Here is a 26017-nt window from a genome sequence, read left to right as displayed (position 1 = left end):
TCTTTCATACACAACTACACAGACTATAAAGCTAGGAGTGGGGAGCCACTGAACAATAATGCGGCATGAAAGCCTCAGGAGTAGTGATGACAATATATGCGGCTTTGATTATATAAGAAAACTGAACATTTGAACAGAATTAAAGAACACTGTAATTAAGGCTTTAAACAACAGTACATCTGCTGGGGACCTACAAAACACCACACAGACTCTCATATATCACAAAGTCAAGTAAAAAAAAATGTATTTACAGTGTTGGAAGATAGTCTTCAAAATTACAACAATCAAATTTATGGTAGAAACTTTATGTAAACTTTATGTAATCATGTGAATATGTGCAGGTATGTTGTGTGTGTATATATACACACACACACACACACACACACACACATATTTAACACAGAAATTACATATATATACACACACATATCCCTATCGTTTTATTTGGCTTTCTCAGTGAGTATTGACAATAGTTTTATTCTTTAAATCCAGCTGCTACACTCAGTTAAGCTCTCTCAAATCCCCTTCCCATCCCTTAAGGGCATCCTGTAGCTTGCCAGGCATTCACTTTCTGAAAATCTGGTCTAGTTTAAAACTTCAATTTGATTAAAATCTAAATCTCATCCCCTCCTCCATTCTCTCTTCCAAGGCCCATCTTCCATTTCTCTTTATATCACAGCAGCCAGGGGGCAGGGGTGAGGGGGAATGATGGTCTTATTCTGAGGTATTTGCCCTCTTCAACCCCAACTCTTTTCAAGGCCTTCCTATGTTCTGGGAGGTAGACAGGACCCCAGCCTCTCCCTGGTTTGGTTTGGGGGTCGTCCTGTGAGTGGTATATACAGGGAGGTTACTGAGCTTTAACAGCCTCCCCCATCAGTGAGGACCCCCTCAGGTGAGCGCAGCTGAGGAAGATCCTTTGTGCTCACACATCTATGTATTTAGAGATGAAGAACTGTGCCTGACTAAAAAATTGATTTTGAAAAATTATAAATTAGAATCATAAGATAGTAAAATGAACTAAAAGCACGGGAGGAACTCCTATTACATGCACATCCCTCATTTCACAGAAGAAATCTGTGAAGTCACATAGCTAGTTAGTGGCAGAGCTAGAACCAGAACCTAATTTTCAGACTCCTGGTTTAGTGACCTTCTAACTCAGGAATTGAGGATAGAGCCAAGATTAACTGACCAAAATTAACTATGCTTTCAATGTTTTGCTTCATGATAATTTGAAATATCCACACATAGCTAAAGAGGAGACCAATACTTGCATTTCTGTCGACAGTGTAAGATGTCCAAAGGGGCATCAGGATGTCATGGCTGTAACCACTCACAAACTGGTGCTGGTATAGAAGACAGACTGTGGTGTTCTTCTGGATAACTCTGGGTCTTCCATAAGGTAAAGTGCTGCGCTTAATAACCTTCTCTTGGGTCATAGGGGAATAATGAAACCACCATTCAAACATACTTACTGTGAGTTCTATGACAATATATAATGATACATTCAACCAATTCTTTCCTCTAATTTTCCTACTGAAAAGTGATTTTTAACTGTAAAAAAAAAACCCCTAATTACAAAGAGCAGAACCATGAACAATTAAGAAAACAAAAGAGATTCACTATAGTTTTTGCCCATGAAGATTCTGAAAGATCAACATAATATCAAGGTATCACAAGAGGACACTATATGAAATTGCTAGAAATTTCAGCAACTAGGACTTAAAAGAATATTACTAAAATTCTTAGCATTATTTTAATGATTTATTCTTCAGGGAAAACTACAGACAGAGAAATTTCCGGGTGGTGCATGTGCTTAGAAAGTAAAAAATTCACAGCCGAAATTATGAGACTGAGCTGAATGAAGCATTAATAAGATATACCATTTATTGTATTTTTGCCAAGTATCAAGTGCTTTGTAGCGTCTTTTGTATACATCATCTAACTTAATTCTTACATAGCTCTATGAATTAAGGTTATATGCCCCATTATACAGATGAGTAGTTTACAGGGATTGAATACTTTATCCATGGACATACAGTTCCTATGCTCATATTCAAACACTGATCAGTTCCAGAAGTGTCATCCTTTACCACAACTCTTTGCCATTACAGAGCCATCAAAGATTTCTCTAAACATTTACAGAGCTTTTTTATTTCATTTGATATGATTTTTATGTTCTGTTATTCTATTTTTGAGAGAGAGAGAAAGAGAGAGTGAGAGCACATGCAAGAAGGGGGGAGGAGCAGAGGGAAAGGGAGTGAGAGCATCCCAAGCAGACTCCAAACTCAGTGTGGAGCTCGATGTAGGGCTCAATCTCATGACACTGAGATCATGACCTAAACCAAAATCAAAATCAAGAGCCGGATGCTTAATTGACAAAGCCACCCGGTGCTCCAAATTTTAAGAGATTTTATATAAGCAAATTCAACTTGGGAATGATGCAGAATTCACTTTTATTCCAGAAGGAAAAAACTGAGCCAAGTAACTTAAGGATCAGAGACTATATCAATGTGTATCAGAGACCATATCAAAGTGATGCTGAACATCCCAGTCACAACTGATGAATGTTAACAGTTGTCTGTATATTAAGCATACCTAATTTTCATTCAAAAGTTATGAAGAAATAACTTTAGATAAATAATTTATACACTCTGAACTAAGAACCAAGTGAAATAGAAATTTAACAGGTGTTTACAATGGAAATCTGAAGGTCTCTTATAAACCTATTAAAATCCTCAAAATCTCAAACCACCTCCACTATGTTCATAAAGAGTAATTCAGCTTCCATTAAATATATGATGTGCTTTAAAGATTCCTTCTTTCTTTATGATGAACAGTCTAGAGTGTCAAGCAATGACATCTCTTTGTTTCCTCAGGTGGTCCTCCACCACTACTACCTTTAAGTTATTGGTTGTTCTCTCTCTCTCTTTTTTTTTTTTTGGAGTTCTCTATGGTCTTTTTAAAATTTCATTATTTTTTTTATTGGAGTTCAATTTGCCAACATATAGCATATCACCCAGTGCTCATCCCGTCAAGTGCCCCCCTCAGTGCCCGTCACCCATTCACCCCAACCCCCCACCCACCTCCCTTTCCACCACCCCTTGTTCATCTCCCAGAGTTAGGAGTCTCTCATGTTCTGTCACCTCTCTGATTCTTCCCACTCATTTTCTCTCCTTTCCCCTCTATCCCCTTCACTATTTTTTATATTCCCCAAATGAATGAGACCATATAATGTTTCATTGTTCTCAACTAATGTCCCCAAACCAACTTTCTGTGGTTGATACTGTTGAGAAAAAGCCTGCTTCCACATTCCAAGCTCAAGAGTAAACATGTCTTACCTTCTGCCACAGTCAGATTCAACTGTGTCTCAAAATCTGTAACTGGCAAAACCTAAAAAGGTAATAGTACTATTTTAAGTAACGAGAGACATGGGGTTTTATTTTGCTTTTGTCTTAAGACATGCTTTAATCTTGAAAGAAACAACTTCTACAGCCTGATTATTCCATCATGGGACAAAGGTAAAACCATCTTGTACAAGTGAAAGTTATTTTTTTGAAGAAGAGGATAAAAGGTCAGATGACAGCTACAAAAAGACAAAACTGTTACATAAGCCCAACAGTATGAATGAAAAATGAAAATTGCTGCTTTATCATTTTATCACTATTCTTATAGTCTTTCTTTGAGCCTAAAACAAAATGGAAAGCATAAAATCAACTGCTCCCCAAATCTCTAAGGACACTATCAGTTTTGTTCACTTGTCACATATTTTTATCTTCTTACAACTGTATGTGAAGATAGGAGTAAAAAAGAAACAGTGCCATATATTCATTTCATACCAAAAGAAATGTGATTTTCCCTCTAAATTTAAAATAAATTGAGATATATTTTAGAGAAAGAATACTGTGATTGGTTTATAATAAAGACCTCACTGCTAGGATAACAGCACAGATTCTCATGATTCAAGATGCTCCAGGACTTAGCTGGACTTCTCCCAACCTGCACCTAAGTCAAGTCACAGCACCAAGGGATAGAGACAGAGGTGAAAATGCAAAAACTAGGGAGAGGAAAAATAAACAATAAAAGTGGTGCAGTGTTCTACCAGAATTAAACATAAATATATATTTATGCCCACTCATAGATTTTAATTTGACCATTAATTGTTCCTAGAACACAAGCTATGCAGAGGGTGCCGTAAGATCAAACTGGGCTACGTTTTTGAAGATACTTACTGAGGGATCGCAAGAGCAGTCAAGGTTACGTCTGGGGGCTCTTGTGAAGGGGCACTGTACCATGGGATGAACTTCTTTGGGGTTCTTTGGGGTGTAGACAGGATTCTTTAGAAGGTGGTTAAGACTTCCATGAGTTCCATTATTAGGAGCAGGTGTCAAATTCAGTAAATCTGCATAATTCCAAGAATGATAAATCATTAGAGGTTTCAAAATCAAATAAACAGTAGACTTATCCTTTGATTTTTATTTTTTTAAACCCTATCTATAAAAGAGTTTACTCTCTACCTAAAATGAAACTGTAACACTCTCTTGAATTTTAGAGCATTTATGACTAAGGTATTCTTAATAGAATTACTGATATGTATGCTGTAGTTCTCTATAGAAACTTCTGAATTTTAATGTGTAGGATAGTTACCACCATTAGTATGCTTATTATATGCCAACCACTGTGCTAATATATTTTTCTTACTTAATCCTCAAAACAATTTAATAAGTTATTGTCAATACTTGGTAGATGAGTAATCACAGTGTTTTGCTCAAGGCCTCAAAGCTTTAATGGAGTAAGACCTAGGATTCAAAAATAGCTTAGTGTGAGTCTGACTCATACTCTTGGTAATAACAACAGCAAACACGGGTGCCTATGCGGCTTAGTCAATTAAGCATCTGCCTTCAGCTCATGATCCCAGGGTCCTGGGATCGAGTCCCACATGTGGCTCCCTGATCAGTGAGGAATTTGCTTCTTCCTCTGCTCCTCCCCCACTTATTCTCTCTCTCTCTCTCTCTCTCTCTCACACACACACACACACACATCACACACAGAGACACACACACATAAATAAATAAATAAAATCTTTAAAAATAAAATAGCAAACACTTCTATAGTAAAGCACTTAGGATGTGCTGGGCATTGTTTTAAGTGCTTTAGGACATATTAATTCATTTAAATATATAGGTTCCCACTGAAAGAATCACACTGAGGACATATTTAAGTTTTGCAAATGCCTGGTATCATTATCAGAAAAAGGAAGTAATATTTAAAACACATATCTGACCATAAAAGTATTAATTATATGGTCTCATTCATTTGGGGAATATAAATAATAGTGAAAGGGAATAAAGGGGAAAGGAGGAAAAATAAGTGGGAAATATCAGAAAGGGAGACAGAACATGGAAGACTCCTAACTCTGGGAAACGAACTAGGGGTGGTGGAAGGGGAGGAGGGCGGGGGTGGGGGTGACTGGGTGGCGGGCACGAGGTGGGCACTTGACAGGATGAGCACTGGGTGTTATTCTGTATGTTGGCAAATTGAACACCAATAAAAAATAAATTTATTATTAAAAAAAATAAAAAAATAAAAGTACTAATTAAGAAAGTACAGAGTAAACCAAGAATGTATCTAATGAGTCCTCCTCAATTTCTACCACCTTGACACTGTCATCCATTCAACTATGATTACTACCAGAGGCTCTGCCTGTTTGGTATACCCTTCACAGACTCCAAACTCTCTCAGGCTTCCCCCCAGGCCTGTTTCAAATGTTATATAATTAAGCCCAAGTCCTGGCAAAGTGTGAGGCATTGGGGATGTACCTGCTCTGGATGTTCCAGTTTACCTGTGTTCAGCCTAGTGGAAGAAACATTTGTAATCAGATGGCATGATCCCCATATTTTTTTTCAATGACTCCAGGTCGGGAAGAAGAAGGTCTGTTTCCCCTCATCACCCTCTCTATAAAGGAGCCCACCACGTGGCCTACTTTGGATAGTCCTATATCAGCTCTGTTTTCAGACAAAATGAAAGAAGCCTGTTCACACTTACCACACATTAAATTATAGACTTCAATATTTTCAAAGGAGTCAACTTCAATGTTGTGCTTGAATCCAGGTCCATAGCCAATAAAGAGGGCCTAGATTGGCCAGAAAAGTCAGTTTGTCGATTCATTTCAGCTATGTATGTAGTCAGTGACAAAAACTATTTTATATTATCCACACTGTATATGTATAAACTGGTTAAGATAATGGGAAAAAATGCTTGTGTCCATGGACTCCACGGGATACTGTTTTAACCCGTGGTGCACATTTAATCTAAGGACACATGGGCTATTTCTCTCAGCTTTACTGCAATCCTGACTTGACAGTCAGAACAGATGATGAAATCATTGCTCATCTGTAAAATGGGATATAAATGTCACCCTGCTCACCACACACAGTGCAGTAGGAATCAAATTAATCATTGTGAGTATATTTTGAAAATTTAAATTGTTAGTTAAATATAAGGCATTATCTTCATTTAGGAAAAAAGCATAATATCTTTTCCCCTATTAAATCACTAGTTTTCATTTACTATAGAGCAATATTCTTAATGGAGCAGAAATACGGGCAAATAACTATTAGAAATTTAGTCTAAGGTAAAAATCACAAGTTCATGAAACACGAATATAACATTTTAACAAAATTCTACTAATGTAATGCCCAAAGTAAAACAGCTATATAAAATTATATGCTTCATTGATTTTCATTCAAGACATATAATCATATTCTATGTTTCTAAGTCTATAATATAACTTCATACAGTTTTCTTCAGATATAAACTATCATTTTTTAAAGTATAACAAGTTTACTTACTTGCATATTTGAAAACAAATTGTCAGAACCATGGAATCCACTTCCACAATGTTTTCTTTCTGAAGGATTCCTAATTTTGACATAGTATGAATTAATGATGTAAAGTCTATTCATAGTACCAAATTTATAATCATGACATTATTTATGTTAATAAAGAATAAGGCCCTATTTTGTTAAACAAAGCAAAAAAAAAAAAAAAAAAAGCAAACAAAGTCACCTGGCTTGGAAAGAATTAACTGGCTACCCTTATCTTTTATTTTGTAGATAAATCTACTCTATAAGCAATATAGCATAGAGGAGAAAAGACATAAGCACTGACACAGAGTTGATTTTGAATGCTGACTAGGCTATTTACTAGCTGTGACTTTAACAAGCTAGTTTTCTTTTCTTGGTTTCAATTTTGTTGTTTTTGGTTATTTGTACAAATTAAATGGTTTAGTCTAAAGAAATCTTTGGAATATAATAGATGTCATTGAAATATTAGTTCTCTCATGAGGGTAAAGACCACCACTTCCTTCATATTTTTCTTCCAGACACTAAAAGTACAGCTCTCTAGTAAATGGAGTGAAACATTAACTGAATCCTTGTTCATTGCTTAGGCTTTGCTTTATCATCCCTGACTTCCTGACAACCATCAAAAGAGTTAATTATCATGTTTTGAGATATTAACAATATTAACCATTCAACTAGTTTTCCAACACACCAAAAAACTGAGGTGAAAAACAACTCTGTAAAATGAAGAAAGTAATCGTTCATTATAAAGAGGTTTTACCAATTATTTGCTGGATTTATATTTATTTATTTGTTTATTTGTTTGTTTATTTGGTAGACAGAGAGAAAGAATAAGCACAAGCAGGGGTAGTGGCAGAGGGAAAAATAGAAGCAGGTTTCCTGCTCAGGAGCTCCATCCCAGGACCATCGGATCATGACTCGAGTTGAAGGCACCCAGGCACCCTATTTGCTGGATTTAAAGGTATTAGTAGGACAGCTGTAATGTGCAGCAGGGATACAATGGTAAGTGGTAGTACAAATGTAGAACATAAGAAATAATCATATGGATGTGAGCAGAGGAGTGGTATCTAGCTGAGGGTGAATGGCTCTCCCCAGGGAAACTCTGGCAATGTCTAGAGACACTTTCGGTTGGCACAACTGTGGAAAGGGTGCTTTTTAATCTAATGGTTAGAAGCCAGGGATGCTTTCAAATATCCTGCAATGTGAAGGACACCACAAAGAATTATCTGACCCAAAAGGTCAACAGGCCAAGGTTAAGAAATTCCAGGATAGTGTGGAGAGAATCTATTTGTACAATTTTCATATAACAAGATTGTTGGAAAGGGGCCAATGGTTACATTGAATTACTAACATATGAGGTTAAGTTTATCTGGAAGCCATCAAACTTACAATGCGAGTTGCCACTGAGGGTCCAAATAGAATGTCAAGGGCTCAATCCTGTCATTTTTGGCAAAATGCATACGCTTCGGTAAGAAATGTTTCAGATAAGGTTTGAAGTGCTGGTTTGGTTCCCGGCACTGAAATTATAGGAGGTAAAGAAAAACTCTTATTTCCATATCTTTTTAGGTGCAAACTTCTCTTGAAATTGCTTAATTCTGTATGAATTTTTTCTGATAAAATTTTTACCAGACTGCTCAATAAGTCACAGATACAAAAATAACTGAGTTCTTACCAGTTATATAATGTACCAGTTGACCATTCCCAACAATTCAGCACTCATATTTTTTTACAAGAAATCAGACTTCATAAAAACCCACAAACTCTTAAGACTTTGGCACTCAGTTTTGTTATTACTGATTATATTATTTTCAAACACTTAGAACTACAATGTCAAGAATTTTAATACTTAAAACATACCATGTAAAAAACTGTACTGTAGATAACTTATCAACAAGACAGACATTTATTTTTTAAATAGGTATAAAAAGACTGCTAGGAAATATGTAATAATGTTAACAGTACCTATGGTAAAATAGCTATAGATTTTTTCCTTCTGTTTTTTCCAATTATTTATTTTCTTTTTTAAAAAAAAGATTTTATTTATTCATTCATGAGAGATACACACACAGAGAGAGAGAGAGAGAGAAAGAGAGGGAGAGGGAGAGAGAGAGAGAGGCAGAAACACAGGCAAAGAGAGAAGCACTTTCTATACAGGGAACCCAATGTGGGACTCTATCCTGGATCCTTGGGATCATGCCCTGAGCTGAATGAAGGCAGACTCTCAACCACTGAGCCACCAAGGCCAATTATTTCTTTACTGTCTCCCTAGTGAGCAGGGAGCCTGACATGGCCTCAGTCCTGGGTTCCTGAGCTCATGACCTGAGCTGAAGGCAGATATTTAACCCACAGAGGCACCCAGGCACACCCTTAAAAACTTTCAATGCTAGCTTATTGGGACATATCCTCAAAGTTATTTAAAAACAACAGAGTATATAAATGTTGGCCCATATACTCAAAAATTCTAATGCTAAACCCCCAAGAACCGATACTGAACCCCCTTTCTAAACACATATTAAACAAACAAACAATAACTAGATAATGGAGATATAAAGATACTTACAGAAAGATTTCTGGCAAGATCTTCATAATTAACTGAAGGGGGACAAAGATAAAAATTATTGTTGATGGTATGCTACAGTTAAAACAAAAATGCTGCATGTCAAACTCAAACTCTATATTAAAATATCAAAATATGTTTCAAGCACCTTATTTAAATCATTAGTTATTGGCAAGATTGAGAAGGCAACCACCCCATGCCTCTAAAATTATGTCATATTGTTCAATGAAAAGGCAAGTTACAGAATAACTTTCTATCCATTCATCTGTTAATTTATACATGTGTCCACCCATCTGACCACCCATTTATCTGTCCATGCACCTAGATCTAGAACGATTTCATGGTATAAAAATTAAAAAAAAACAAACATGTTTTATATACGCATACCAGATATCTGGAAAGACATATCCCAACCTAACAAGATTTATCTCTAGAGAGAGGAAATGAGTCATGAATTAGGGATATTTAGGGAAACTGTTATGTTTTACTTTACATATTTTGATATTCAGTAATTCTAGAATTTCCAAATAAAAAGGAAACAGGGGAACTTAGAAGAGAGGGCAAGTAGACTAGCTTTGAAACTGAATTTGCAAAGCAAGATTTAGTGTATTCTGTGCTACAAATCAATAAATGTCTAGCTTTCCAAAGAACCTTCTAGTATACTTTATATAAAGTTGAGAAAATTACTCAGATAAAAGAACATGTATTATAAATATATTTTATGTATGTATACTGATAAATAAATATAGATACAGTTTTTGCTTTAATTTGGGAAACAGAAGCCTAAGGAGATAAGGGTGTGGTCAAAGCTTAGCCATCCCATCCTAAACAGTTCCGGGCACTGCCTCTGCCTGCATAGTTTTTATAACAGGTTTTACAGTAATTGTATACTACTTTTATAAATTGAAAAACTACTAATTAAAACTTGCCATGCATATACAGAGTCTATGCTTAGTGTCACTATATTAATATTGTTTAATATTTGCATAAACATTTTCCTGCAGTGACATCTATTTCTCCTCATGAATATTCAACATGACACATACAGCACCACAATGCCCAAACCTAATTCTGATAAATGTCAGACAAGCTTTTTATCTCTTTCTATTTCAAAGTTTACTTTAGTAGAGAGATAAACAGGACCTGCTGTAGGCATCTGGAAGTTAACAAAGATGGCAATCAAGAAGTGGCTACAACAGAGGTTCAAACAGCTAGCAAACGGACCTCACTTGCCAAAGAATTACTATTTAAAACCATTTCTTGGCAGGTGGGGTTCCACATGTGTCAGGACAGAATGTGAAGAAATTTCTTCTCCATTTACAAAACACATTCTTACTCTGTTTTGGAATGGTCAAGGAAAAGTCATTTATGAGGACAAAAACCAGTTGTTTATAGAATTTTAAGAATTACAGAATTGCCAACATTCTCCTCATAATGGAATATTATTCTATAACAGCTCTAAGCTATTTTAATGGAATGTTATTAAACTTGAATACGTGTAGCTGAACTTTTCAGTTTTTTTTTTTAGTACAAGTATTCTTGAACCTAATACAAGTAAAACACATACTTCAACATAAAATTGTACTAAGTTCATCAAATAATATGCTTAGCAATGAACAACAAAGATAAGCGGTTGGACCTGTGTCCTCATACCCAGTCCCCTTATAGAATCCCTTTGAGTACTCCTAACTCTGGGAAACGAACTAGGGGTGGTGGAAGGGGAGGAGGGCGGGGGGTGGGGGTGAATGGGTGACGGGCACTGAGGGGGGCACTTGACGGGATGAGCACTGGGTGTTATTCTGTATGTTGGTAAATTGAACACCATAAAAAATTAATTTATTAAAAAAAAAGAAAAGAATCCCTTTGAGTGCCAAAGATCTGCACTGGAGAACTGATCATGAAAAAGAAATTAACTTTGATGCACTTTAGTGAAGAGACATAATAATTTAGAGGAAAGTATTATAAATATAATCCAAGTTAGCATCCATGTATACTTACATGAAAAGTACTTATTTGGGACATCAGAGGGTCTCAATCGAGCTGCAGGTCCATATAGAATTTTGATATCTTTAACATCACCCAAATATTTATTCAGATATACATATTTCTTGCAACTGCCTTGTTCCATGCCTGGGAGAAAAAAAAATTCCCAAACATTTTGCAATTTTAATAAGGAATTTAAATGTAGAAGAGAATTTTTTTACCTCCAGAATTTATTTCAATAATTATATGCTCAGTGTTTATGTTTGTTAAACATCTAATAGGTAAGACATAGAATTTCAGCTATATATACCACTCCACTTCAAAAAAAAAAAAAGAACTTTTTCCCTTCTTTCATCCACAATTCATTTACTGTTTCTTCTTATTTATGTAGTACAGTAACTTTATGTGAGTGAGGAGGAATATCACAGTTTCAGACTGAAAAGGAAAGCCCACTTATTTTCCCTAAATCATCCAAAATACTAATGGTAGCAAAAAAATTCTCAGTCTCATTCCAGAACTGCAGCTTCTTTGGCATAGAACTTCTTACAACTGTTTCTAGAAATAGCTTTTAGTAATTATTTCTGAAGCAAACAGTAGCAAGAGAAAACAAATAAGAATTTGTTTTCTATTTTCTTATATACTCATTACTTCTGTACTCCCAAGGCTATTACTGTTCTAAGATCAAAGTAAAAAATGAAATTAACATAGTGCTAAAATTAATTTATACTGCTTCTGAAATCAGATTTATCGTGGTAAAGAAAATAGAAAAAGCACTCAACAATGTGCTCAAATGAAATCTAAAATTGTTAGACTAGATTTACCAAAATTTATTATTAAATAACTTTGTTTCAACTATTCAGAATTCCTGGTATAAACCTTCCCCAAATCAGGAGATGGATGTATTGTCATTGATAGGCTTTTAGGTTTCTGTGAATTTTGTGTTTTACTCGTACTTCATGTTTAATATAATTTTTTTCTAAAAACTTTCCACAAAAAACTACATTAAAAAAAGAATTAACTATAACAATCAGAAGAAATAATGAAACAATAACCAATCAAGGAAACTTCTTTTTGGCACCATTTAACCTGAAGGGCAAATGATACAAATTCAGATTACCATGGTCTGATATAAGGATGAGGTTCATGCATCGATGCAAGTTCAGCCCTTTCAGGCCATCCATCAGCATGCCAACCATGTTGTCAACCCTCTGCAATGCTCTGATGACCTAAGAAAGGGAAGCAATTTCATATGATGGATTCCATACTAATGGCTATTTCTATATCTGTTAATAAAGGGAACGTTCAGTGTATGCTATGATGAACTGACTTACATTAGGCTAAGACAGGTCAGTTAAGACAATACTCATTAACAAAAGAAGGGCCCAAATCCCATACTTGCTCAATTATAAATATTAGGAATGACACCAGCTGATCTGATTGTCTTAACTGCCAGATGTCAAAATTATTCATGAAATGCTTTTTATAATTCTTTGTATTTGATTTTTAAAATTAGAATTCTTAGGAATACAACCTATTATTTCCTTCCAAACTACACGTATTTTGCACAAGTTTATCACAAGGACACAGAAGAGCAAATGGTTTTAGCAACTTGCTTTTTGACATTTCCCTTTACAGCTCTCTTTGCAAAGCTGCCTGAGGAAAATTCTTTGCAGTTCTACATGTGCTTTCTGTTATGTATCAAATCAATCTTATTTCTATGGTCAATGTATTTCATCTCTACAGTCAATGTATTTCACTGAAATATGAAACAAGCTCCTTTAATACAGTCTTTCATTCATGCAAAGCTATCCAACTTGAATTCAAATTTTAAAGTATTAAAATAAGGTGGGTTTTGATGTGCCAGAAATATTAGAATTTAACAGAGTTTACAAGTTGGCGACTATGATGAAAAGCAATGGGCTCAATCTTAATGCAGGTGAATCAAAAAAGTAGTCCTTTGACAAATCTTCTGTGAAATTAGAATAGACAGTACTGACTTTACAACTTCTAAGAGCTGATCATCAAACAATTACAAAATGATCCTCAGACTTACTTGTAGCCAAACTGACCTGGACAGGAATCTTAAGTGTCAGGGAATTTAGTGAACAAGTAAATAATATGCATCTGGCCAACTGTCAAACCAACATAACACCAACAAGAAGGTTTTCCCTTCCAGTTATGACATCATCGCATTGTCAGCTGTGTGTCTTCTTTACTCCACCTCTCAGGAGCATTTTGTCTTAGTGGAAGGCCAGAAGCAAAGCAAGGCACATGGAATTACTAACTACATTAGAGCTGCTGCAGATGGGTTTTGATGGAAAGAACCTAGAGAGTAAATACAGACCTAGACTGAGGATCAACTTCCCTCTCTCTTTGTCTCTTTTAGCTGACAATATGGCATCCAAGAGGAACCTATGCTTTAAGAGAGGCAAATCTGGAGTAAAGAAAAAAATCCCTTCCTGGGGTAAGGGAAACCGGAAGATGGTGTAGGCAGGTGTTTTAAATTCAAGTGAGAAAAAATGAGCCATGTTCTCCCCTCCTCCTGCTGCTGCTGAAGGAAGCATTTAGAGCAAATAGCACTCTCAAAACCAGAGCTCACGACAGACACAGTAGTATAGGCTCTGGTCTGGACTCTGTGCTACAGAGTCTTTGAAGCTTACAAAATATCCACCCTGAGGGTGAAATTCTAGCTATTCCTGGTCTTTTATCTCTTGGAGTCACATGGGGAAAAAGAAAACAAGGATTCTGAGATTAGGGTCCCTGGCTATATGGATTCTCCTTTCATTATGACCAACAATATTCACAGATCTTATTTCTTGTTTCTTTTCAGATCCCGGGTTACAGATAAAATATACATCATAAGGGAAGTCAGCTTAGAGGTACAAGGAAAGAAGTTCAAATCATTATCTGTGCTATTGCTTCCTCTGCTCCAAGAAACAAAAATTACATAGCCACTCAAAAACTGAAAGCAGTATTTGATCTTCTAAATCTCTATACCAGGACCCCTGGGTGGCTCAGTCGGTTAAGCATCTGCCTTCGAACTCAAGTCATTATCCCAGGATTCTGGGATTGAGCCCCATATATGGGGTCCCTGCTCAGAGGAGAGCCTGCTTCTTCCTCTTCTGCTCCCCCTGCTTGTGCTGTCAGATAAATTTTAAAATCTTTTTTTTAAATGTGAGTTGAAAAAAGTATTTTAAAAAATAAAATAAAGCCCTTATACTGATTACAAACATAGCCAGGATGAGCTAAGTTCCTGAAAGAGTGTCAGGTCAAGTAAGACCTTACACTGTCAGCCTTAGTCTATGAGCTGTTTCCCATCTCTAGCTTCCTAGTAACTGCTCAGTAAAATCATAGTTATTTCAAATTCTCTATAGTTTTGACTAAATTTCCTATTTTTTGATGCCTGAGCTCTGTTGTGAGCATAAACTCAGAAATCAGAGATAATCCCCTAGGGTGGAAAGGTCACAGTAGGTTTCTTGTGCTATTGGACTAATTCTCCTATATTTACATAGAAAATTGGAGTCTTACCCATTTTCAGCATTTCCAAGGAGCCCTTAGTTTTTTAAGTTGATGTAGTGAGAAATGGAGTGAATAAAAGCTTTGGAAATGAGAATACGCAATTTATCACCAGTTCAATTTAGCATTGCAGGAAGTTTAGATAAGACCAATTCTCCCTACTATTTTTACTAAAGTGCATCTTATTCCTTCCAGAATCATGGAATCTTACAGAATGGTCCAGAAGCCTGCTTCAAAGCAAGGTTTAGTTAGAAGTAATCACTGATAAAAAAGGCACTTACTTCACTGCTGACTGGTCCATATGAATGACCTGAAGAATCTGGTTCTTCTAAATACAGAGTGTAAAAGTGTGGTCTAAATCAAACAGCATCAAAATGTAATATTTTATAAACACATTGTAAAACAGAATGGAAAGAATAATTTAACAATCAACAGTGAGTAAAAAGTCTACAACACTGGGGTAACATTTCTAAACTTCCTAAGAAATAATTTACAGATTTGGAGTTCTTCAAAATGTGGCTATTAGAGCTACATTAAAAAAGTTCATTTGGATATAAAATGCCAGAGCCAATTGCAAAGGTTTTTTTTGCAACTTATTTAAAAATATTGTGTGATTTCTGTAAAACAAAGCAGTATTTATCATAGAAATTAGTCCTCTACATACCTTTCATCTTTAGGAAGCTGTAACCACTTAAGAACAGCTAAAATCCTTTCTTCAAATGGTATTGAACTAAAATTAAGGATAAGCAAAATGAAACAATTTGTGACAATGGTCTGAGTTTAAAATGGCAGTGTTTTTCTTACTCAAAATAACACTGAAAGACTAAAATAATCCCATGCATTGTGTTTGAAACAATGTAAAAGTTTTATATGAAAACTCAAATTTCTTTTCCCAATAAAGGAACAAAGGTTAAGATTTACACATATGAGAACTGTAACTGGGTTTAAAAATTTGCTTCTTAAAAAAAAAATTGCTTCTTGGGGCTCCTGGGTGGCACAGTCTATTAAGCATATGACTCTTGATTTTGGCTCAGGTTGTGGTCTCAGGGTCATGAGGTTGAGCCCCCATGTAGGGCTCCCCACTCAGTCTGCTTGAGACTCTCTCTCTTCCTCTCCATTTCCCCCTGCCCCCTGCTCACATTCTCTCTCTCTCTCTCAAATAAATAAGCAAATCTTTAAAAAATAATAATGAATAAATAAAAATTTTCTTCTTATATCTACTTGAGGATATTATTTCTCTGAGGACAGTAACTGCTTCCAGGTGAATGACCCATGTGTTGATACATTCTACAAAGGGTACCTCTTGGATAGTTCACTCACTTGTGACTCTTACATTAAGTTGGAGTCAGTCACCACAACTTCATTTTTTACTCCTGCCCAAAGATCTGAATGCAAACTCCAACACATTACCAGCATTGTCTAGAAAACCTCTAGAAAAAAACTGTCTAGTTTTACTGGCCATCCATGCATCCAAAACTTACTTACCTTCCACCTAAAAGGTAGCTGAGATAGAGTTCTTATTCTGACCATTCTCATTTTTCAGCCAACGCATCACAGAAATGCTGGAACTTAGACTTGATAACAAGGAGAAGCTGAGATTTAAAACAAATAAGCTATTCTGAAAAAAAAATACAACTATACATACCCATTATACATTTTATAGATGTCTGGGAGAACTCCTTTAATTTCCACATCTGATCCTGGCCAAAAAAATGTGCCACTTTTCAGGCCTTGATATTTAGTGGTGAGCCAAATCTGGGGAATAGAATGAAGGCAATTCAGAAAATTATAAAACCGTGCATCTATTAGGAAAGTATGTGTTCATGTGACATCAATGCACTCTTCTCAAGTGCTACAATATTTTTGAGGTTAGTAAGTTCCTGCAGTGAGACTATAAAATAATCACTTAATAGGACTCTGAATAGCAGCAAAATGAAATGAAATAATTAGAGATTAAATTAGTCTAAAAAAATATAGACACCATCAGTTGAAAACCTCTGCAACTTTCAGAGCCCTAACCCTACCTACTTAATGGGCTCCCCTTGAAAGAAGAAAATATTCCCAAAAATTCATCTGTTTAATTTGTTGACATATTTGTTGTGTAACACTTATTAAGTACTTACTGCCAATTATAGTTCTAAATAATATCCCCATAAGCATCCCAATTATTAATTTAGATAATCCTCACAATAACCCCATGAGGTAGTTAATGGTATCATCTACAGGAAAAATATGAGAAAACCAAGCTATATCAAAAATTGCCCAAAGTCACATAATTTTAAATATCAGTACTAGAATTTGAATTTATTTCCTGAAAATTAAACATCATGCTCTTTTTCCTTCTAAGAGGAATATTGAGACTATCCAAAAAAGTCTCCACAGAATTTCTGGGGCAATTTTTTAAAAATACAATGAACACATCTAAATCACAGCAAGAAAGAATCTTCTAAGTTAGCATATATAAATGAATTCAAAGTTTACCTCCTTTGGAAACAATTTGTTATATGTAGATCAAAATGTGGCCCCCAGACTACAGTTATAAACTACTAGTACAAGAAGGTAGAATCAAGCAGAAAAGAAAAATGGTTCAGAATTTCCCCAACCCAGCTATGAAATAAAACTACTCTCATTATACAATGATACAAGCTGTATTTAGGATTATCAGCATTCATCTCCATCACCAAAAGGATGACCACAGATATGATAAATGATGTAGGTTATTAAAAGCTTCAGGAAAAAAAAAAAGCTTCAGGAAATCTTTTTACTGTGATTGAAATAGATTAGAATAATTTAAAAAAAACTATTTTATTAGCTAAAATGAACAAACAACTCACTGGTTCTCCTTTGTACCACTCAGGATTAAATTTCTCCTTACTTTTAAGTGCAAAGAAAGCATTCATTTTGGGATCATATATCTTATTGTCAATTATGCCATGGGATTCTGGATAAAGTCCCTAAAAAATATAAAAACAAGTTTTATGCAGGTTGTGAGGTTTTTAATGTTAAATAAATTCAGAGAACAAAATCATCAAAGAGAAACAGGTAATTAAAGCTACAAGAAACTTAACATAGGTTAAGGAGAGAAAACAAAGAAATGGAATTGTCAAAACACGATCAACCACTCAAGATGTTTTATAATATTCGTGTTTTAAATTATGTAATAAGTAGGAATGCTATGGATGAGGATCTAGATGAAGACTTTTTTAATTTATTTATTTATTTATTTATTTATTTATTTATTTATTTGAGAGAGAGAGAAAGAGTAGAAGCAGGGGGAGGAGCAGAGGGAGAGGCAGACTTCACAAGGAGCAGAGTCTAACTCATGCTGGATCTCACAACACTGAGATCATGATCTGAGCCAAAATCAAGAGTCAGATACTTAACGGTGCCACCCAGGCATCCCTATAAGCTCTTCATTTTTTAAGAGTGTTCTTCTATTTTCCTTTCACATTGCTGAGTAAAGTATTTTTGTAGAATAAACTTTGTTTTAGTTGAGTCTGAGAATAGCTTGCATTAACACAACCTCAGGAATTAATTTTCTGGCTTCAACCCTAATACCTAATATATTTGACTTTTTTTCTGGACTCCAATTAAATTGGGAAACTGAAACAGAAACAGTCTAGAGTCCTGTCTAGAGTCAGGCAAAGTGATTGCTTAAACTCAAACATCAAGATGATTGGAAAGGCAAAAGGAAGTCAAGAAATCATTTCTCAGAGACTTTAGTCACCTCTTTTCAAGATGGAAAAATTGAGACCAGAAGGTAAAATGACCTTCCCCAAACTGCAGCAGTAGTGGCAGAGCAAAGACTAGGTTTCCTTGCTTAACTACATATTGGAAAAGTTATCCTTTTCTGATCTGATGTCTAATTATTCCCTCGAAAAATGTAACATTTACATTTCACTTCTGTGAACATACAAAAGTTGAAACTTGGAGCTTACAGTGACAATGCTGTAGTGATTAGGAAAAGTTTTTGTTGGATATACTGGTCTCATGTTTTTGGTATATGTTCCACAGTTTTCTATAAGGGAAAAAATTAAAGATTGTTATTAAATACAATTGATAATCGGTTTACATCATCTAGCTTTGCTACCAATAAATCTAAATAGTATTAAAAAATTAACCCAGGAGGAATTTATAACCATATAAAAATTTAGGGCTACTTATAAAGCAACACCGTAGATTCAAATTCAATGTTAAGAGTTCATTTTTTTCAGAAAAATATCAAACAAAATAATTAAGCCATTGAAATAATTATCCCATACTCATCAATAACCTTAAGTTCTAGGTGGACCATTTGTAATGAGGATGCCTACTAGATCTCTGTCTGATATTACTTGGTGCTTACATACCTAAATTATAAGAGGTAGTTTTAAAAAACAAAAAACAAAAACTCCACTGGTAGCAAAATCTGCAACATTAAAACACGGGTGAAACAGTAGCTGGGATGACAGTATCCCAATCTGAAAATCCACAACCAACTAATTCTGGACAAACTCAACACGGCTCTAAAGATAAAAGATATCTTCTGACTTTAAGCTAGAGAAAGCACAGAAGTCAGACTGCTCCAGATTTAGCCTTGGTGTCATGCTCCTTTCTCCTGCCTCTACTATTGAAAAAAGAACACATAAACTAATGATTCTAGCATTTCAGTACATCATTGCTAAAAATGTTCCTGAACTGGCATGTGTCGATCTATCTCAATGCCTTCCAAACAGTGCAGAATTACAGAGTATGTTCCCCAATTATGCGAAGCTGGGGCTTAGGCTAATTGTGTACTGATTTCTTTTTAAATTTCGCATATAGGTAGCTACAGTTCCTTAATTCTGAACTCAAGATGCATGTTTGGTGCCACAATCTTTCCTCCTAATGGTTGCAAAGGACTAGATTCAAGCTTCAAAGCCCATGGGCCTAACTGATAAGAACAGAGCCTTCCTTGCCCATGCATGCTTTTTGCTATGGACTTTTTCATGTCAAATGATTATTTATAAAAATTATTTTCTTCTAGGTAGAAATTAAAAACTGAATTTTTTAAAAGTTTTCCCAAAATTATTTTGTCATAAAAGAAGCAAAATAAATGCACATGTGTATTTACTGAGAGTGATTTTAATGTTTAAACTAATCTCGAGTACTCAAGGGTCTAATAAATATTTTAGAATTCCAGAACACTAAAATCACTGTATTTGCTTCTATTTCAGTCTTGTATTATACTGTAATGCTTAACTACTGATCACCGATAATGAGCAAATTGGCACCCATAAAACTGGGGGTTAACTTGATTTAAAACTTTAGCATTAATACCAAGAAAAGACCATTCTACTATTGCATCAACTTATAGGACAATCATTAAATTAAGGCTTTGTATGAGGCAAAGAAATTTGGAAGGATGCTACATGATACTATAGGATAACTGGGAAATATTCAGTGTCTACATTACTAGAATGATATCAGAAATACTTTCAGTTTTTGAAATTCTATTTTAAGATGTAATTATTATTTTTCCACAAAATGAAACCAAAAATTCTAAGAAAAAAATACATACATGCCTATAGAGATCTAAATGTATATATGTGTGTGTGTGTGTATACACACACACACACACACACACACACACACATAACCATATTATCTTAGAAGTATTTAAAAGGCAGCTTCAATGTAATTACAATATTGGAAACCAGCTCCTTATCATCAGGTTCAACTACTTCGCAATAGAGATGTTTGGTAAAACACATTCTGCCAGTACTTTTCCAAAAAAAAACAAACCAAACCAAAACAAAACAAAACCACTGTCTGCTTCATCTAGTTCACTGAAAACGGTGACACCTCCAACAGGGAACTCCAAAGTTACTCACTTAGTTTGCTAATAACAGGAAGAAGGCCACCCCAAGTGTGTAAATATTCTGCCCTGAAGCCATCCAAGGAAAATAAGAGGGTAGGAGGCATTTCAAACCTGGGTAATGAGAAAGAAAAGAAACAAATGTATAAAGAAGCAGAAGGAACACACACACATCCAATGAAAGTTCTTCTCCCTCTTTGGCAAAAGTCCAATGAAGACTTCTCCCTGAGATCATTTTGCAATCTAAAGTAAACAAACTAAAAAAAATAAAAATAAAAATAAAAATAAAAAAATAAAAAAAAATAAACAAACTTACAAGCTCAGCAAGCATCCTTATAAAGGAGATTTTACATTTATATATATGTGCTTATACATTCCAAACGTATATATATGATATATACATACATCATCAAATAGTATTTCTCAAACACTTCTACCATTTTGAGCCACCGTATTGAGAATATCATTCACAGTCCCTGCTATTCCAAAAACTGGGCCAAATGCTACTAAAATATAATAATATTTTCCCAATTTGTAGGACTATAAATATTAATAAATAGGATTTTTCTAAATTATGTTTTTGCTTCCATTAAGTTTTTTCCTGAGCAACCACTTCCTGACATTGTTTCTACGTGAATCTAATATATGGTACCTTATATCAGATAAATTATATATAATATTTAGTTTTTAAATTTACTAAATTTGAAAGATACTACTATTTTGTAGAGAGATTTGAGAACTACTTACACCATAGCTCAGAAGATTCCAGAATCAGCTACATAGGGTCTCAATAGTCTAGAACTGTATAAAATCATTTGTATTCAAGCAACATAAAATATAAGTTTCTTGTGCCACCAGATAAATATACTGGTAACTTCCAGTATAATAACACATGTTCTAAATTACAATCTTATTGTAAAGAAAGGAATTTTTTTTCCACTAAAAAGATCGACATTACAAATCAAAAATAATGATCAATATGTAGAAGGGAAAGAAAGATTCAAAATTCACTAAATCTAAATTTTCCAATATACCTCGGACTTAAAAAAAAGCTTGATGGGGATCCCTGGGTGGCGCAGAGGTTTGGCGCCTGCCTTTGGTCCAGGGCGCGATCCTGGAGACCCGGGATCGAATCCCACGTCAGGCTCCCAGTGCATGGAGCCTGCTTCTCCCTCTGCCTGTGTCTCTGCCCCTCTCTCTCTCTCTCTCTCTCTCTCTCTCTCTCTCTGTGACTATCATAAAAAAAAAAAAAGACAGCTTAAGGTATAAGAGAGTTCCCTTTGAAAAAAGTCTCTTCTGTTTTAATCTTTTGGTTAGGGTTTAGTTTTTGCACCTGCTATTACTTTTGTTTCCAAAAAAATGTACTCTCTCATCCCAAAGGAAAAAAATGCATTGTATAAAGCAAAGATAAATTATATACACAAACAACGTAAGCTAAAAGTACAGTTTTAAAATTTTCATCCTTTGGAAAAATATCATTATTTTAAAAAGGTAAAAATGTATTTCTGAAGATGAATAATTCAAATTATATGAGGTAATAGATCTCAAGTGGAGCCAAGATAAATATATCTAACATCTTCATAAAACTCCCCCCTTTGAATTCCACACAAATTGTTTCAATGACCTACCTAGTACACATAAGACACTGTGCAAAATACTTTAAGGACAAAAAGAACAAATATGAATTATAAAAAAAATTAAGATTTTACTTATTCATTCATGAGACACACACACAGAGAGAGAGAGAGAGAGAGAGAGAGAGAGAGGCAGAGACACAGGCAGGAGAAGCAGGCTCGATGCAGGGAGGCTGATGTGGGACTCGATCCCAGGACTCCAGGATCACGCCTTGGGCTGAAGGCAGGCGCTAAACCGCTGAGCCACCCAGTGATCCCTAAATTATAAAAATTATGTAATATTCTCTGATAGACACATTGCTTATTCCCAAAATTTATAAGTGAGCCAAAATACAAAAAATAAAAAGGAAGCTATAAAGTAATTTGCCAAAGGTTTAACTCTTAAAGCTATAAATGAAAGTAAAAAGCCTTCCTTCCCAAGTAGAAGGACAAAAGATTTCCACTCAATGCTTACAAACACTAAAACCTAAAGTCATGGCCTCTCTTTTTCTGTGAGCTTCCAGAGGGGGGAGGTCATTCCATAGTCAACTCTACACCATCAGTGCCTGACACAAGGCCTGACTAAAAACAACATTTAATGAACCAAAAATGAATTATTATCTTTTCAACTTGGAAAGAGAAAAAAAATAGTACCTTAAAAGAATAGTATCTTAGAAAATATCTTACCCTGCTGGACACTGCGGCTCATCAATGCTCTCGCATGTTTCTTCTACCCAACTTTTCTCTCCTAAAGTATTTTCAAGAAATAAAACAAGTTGAACACACTAAACAGTTAACAATAATTGTGATGTTGTGAGGCAATGACAGATTCCAAAACAAAATAAACCAGATATATAGGTAATATGTGGCATGATTTTAGGGAAATACAACAAATATAGAAAGCAAAATAAGAGCCTATGGAAAAAAAAAATAAGAGCCAGTTGATACCAGGAAGAAAAAAATGTATAATTGCAAGACTACAACATATTACTGAATTTGTGAGAACTTAAAGGCATCTTTTTCATTCTTTAGTTGTTAATATTTTTAGCCAAAATTTATAGCCCTCCTTTTATCCACCCAACATATTTTAGTACTAAATCCTTGATGTCTTAGTTCCCTTCATATTAATTTCAAAGAATCCTGTAACACTTGGACAAGACATCACAATAGCATCAGTTTACATAATACCCTACAATCATGGGCAGTAATTTCAGATCTATTCTTTCAATACGTGGCAGACAGACACTGTCCTCATTTACTACGAGGCAACCTGGGACATGATAGCCAGGACAGCAGAAGTCATCTTTCCACAAGGCATCATTAAATGTATAGCTAATATCAAAATAACATGAAGGGGTGGTAGCGGCAGAGTGAGTAACTATAGATAGAATGAGATTTGCTGTGCGTAGATAATAGCAATTCTTCAACTGATTGATAGGTACAAGATTCTTTGCATACTCTATTCACGTTTGAATTTTTCTTTAATAAAGTAAACCATAACTAACCATAGTTGGTCAATAAATATGGCTCCTAATGTAATAAATATGGCTCCTAATGTAAAAAAACGACACCTATGCAAAACCCCGCCACCATGTAGGGGGATGTCCGGCTGCTGTGGAACCAGATGGGCATTGGAAACCTCACCTAGGCATACAGAACTATAGTTGACACAGCAGTCACCCTTGTCCCTGCAGTCATCTGAACAGGAGCAAAGGCTTCTGGACAACCTTTTCTCACCACACCTGAACTTGCTGCATGTCCATATGCGTTCTAGAAACAAACAACAACAAAATCCATGTTATGGTCCAAATTGAATACATCTAAAGTGGACACACAATGCCTCTCTTCTGGAGAACAATCCATGAGACACAATGAGCTCTTTCATAACTTATAGTTACTCACAGAATCTGCCACTGCAGTGGTCGATCTGAACTAATAGAAAACATGCAAGCAGTAATTGTTATTATGTCACTAAAAGAACCCAGAATTTCATCATTTTGAAACATGGACAAATATTATTATTATCAGATCATATATGGATCTTTCTTGGCTTTTTTCCACCAGCCATTTTCAGGGTTCTGAAATTTAAGCTCAATCTGGTTTATTCTCATTTAAATATTAAATACCCATGTCAGATGTAGAGAAGTCCAAATCAAACAGAAAATTTACATATTCTGATGGTTTTATTTTGAAGTATAAGTAAACATCTACATATACTTGAAACTAATGTAACATTCTGTGTCAACTATATACTTCAATAAAAAGAAGTGGCTATCTAAGAACTGTGTTTTAATGAGCCCACACTGAAAAGATTCATATATTTCAAGCAACCTTAGGTTAGTTTAAGTGCAAATTAGATTATGTTGGCTTTCAGCGTACATTAAAAACAAGCACAGTTTTGCTAGCCCTCAAGTGTTGAACAAAGGCAAAACACATGAAATTTTTTCTCTAAGGAAATACCAAGGCCAAATTTTTAAAAATCTCAAATGAGTTAGATAAATCACATACCTAAAAGATGCAGAACTTTTCCTTGATCTTTTACTAAATGCCCATGGCCCCATCTTTTGCCCTGAACATTTTTATTTACCTGGTTCTATGCACGTCTCCTGGTAATCCAGACAGCAGTTTCCAAGGTCAACACAAGCAACATCACAGCGGCAGTTCCCAAATGTTCTCTCAAAACAACGACCTTTGCAACTTTTAACTGAAAATATTGAATAACAAGTTAGAGGTTTCTGATCATAGAAACACAAAGCAAACATCAACTAATATACCTAAGATAAAATCAAATCCTACCTTAGAAAACACAGATTGGGGTAATAAAGTTACCTAAAAATATTTTCATAAATATACATAGGAAGTGGTACAACAGAAGGCATAGAGTTTTGATTTTATCTCTTGCCATAGAAAAAAGGACTTTTAAAATTTATTACAAACCCAACTGGGGCTGATAAGATTTAAATCCTTATGGCACGGTAAAGATAAGTCAGAATAAGGACTTGTTCTGAATGTGTTATGCTCTGAGAAGTTTGGCTTACACAGCCATAAAGTTCTCTAAAATCTCAAAACGTGAGGTAAAGTTTGTTTTTTTGTTTTGTTTTTTGTTTTGTGAGGTAAGATTTTAAAAGTGATTATCTGAGCACTTCAGAAAGAGAAAGAATGTCTGACTTAACTCCCCCCCAGTCTTGGTATATAAAAGAAGTAATGGAAAAAAAATTAAAAATAAAAGAAGTAATGTCCATGTGCGAATGTTCTGCAAGACTGCCCCTCCCATCATCATCCAAAATACCCATTTCACCTTCAGATCCAGCCTGGTGCCCAAACTCCCCAGTCAAGGTCTGATTTCCTTGTTTGAAGCTTGTATAAAACCTTGTCCTTCCACTCCGTCACTTAATTCCATTTGAACCAGAGTATTTGGTTAATATCCCAGTGTCATACTACACTACCAGCTTATTTTTTTTAAGATGTTTATTTATTTATTTATTTATTTTACAATTTTATTTATTCATGAAAGACACATAGAAAGAGGCAGAGATGCAGGCAGAGGGAGAAGTAGGCTCCATGCAGGGAGCCCAGCACAGGACTCAATCCTGGGACCCCAGGGTCACACCCTGGGCCAAATGCAGGCGATAAACCACTGAGCCACCCTGGG

General features: G+C 35.2%; 1 protein-coding gene across 1 annotated transcript in view; it reads right to left on the bottom strand.

Annotated features, from left to right (window-relative positions):
* The window catches only part of ENPP1 (ectonucleotide pyrophosphatase/phosphodiesterase 1), a 73557-nt gene that overhangs the window by 14053 nt on the left and 33487 nt on the right, over positions 1-26017 (bottom strand). Inside the window, exons 3-20 of the mRNA XM_055324660.1 lie at positions 24953-25069; positions 24010-24135; positions 23053-23113; positions 20769-20866; positions 18855-18934; positions 17751-17870; positions 16562-16671; positions 15581-15646; positions 15198-15270; positions 12518-12626; positions 11416-11547; positions 9421-9452; positions 8250-8377; positions 6849-6918; positions 6043-6130; positions 4230-4399; positions 3339-3390; positions 1272-1426 (exon numbers count right to left, since the gene is read on the bottom strand). Of these exons, the coding sequence (XP_055180635.1) occupies positions 1272-1426; positions 3339-3390; positions 4230-4399; positions 6043-6130; positions 6849-6918; positions 8250-8377; positions 9421-9452; positions 11416-11547; positions 12518-12626; positions 15198-15270; positions 15581-15646; positions 16562-16671; positions 17751-17870; positions 18855-18934; positions 20769-20866; positions 23053-23113; positions 24010-24135; positions 24953-25069 (1787 nt within the window). The remainder of the gene's footprint in view (positions 1-1271; positions 1427-3338; positions 3391-4229; positions 4400-6042; positions 6131-6848; positions 6919-8249; positions 8378-9420; positions 9453-11415; positions 11548-12517; positions 12627-15197; positions 15271-15580; positions 15647-16561; positions 16672-17750; positions 17871-18854; positions 18935-20768; positions 20867-23052; positions 23114-24009; positions 24136-24952; positions 25070-26017) is intronic.

The sequence above is a fragment of the Nyctereutes procyonoides genome, unplaced genomic scaffold, assembly GCF_905146905.1.
Source record: "Nyctereutes procyonoides isolate TBG_1078 unplaced genomic scaffold, NYPRO_anot_genome, whole genome shotgun sequence".
Taxonomy (NCBI): domain Eukaryota; kingdom Metazoa; phylum Chordata; class Mammalia; order Carnivora; family Canidae; genus Nyctereutes; species Nyctereutes procyonoides.
The sequence above is the reverse complement of the archived record's forward strand: the minus strand, read 5'-3'. Positions and strand labels throughout refer to the sequence as shown.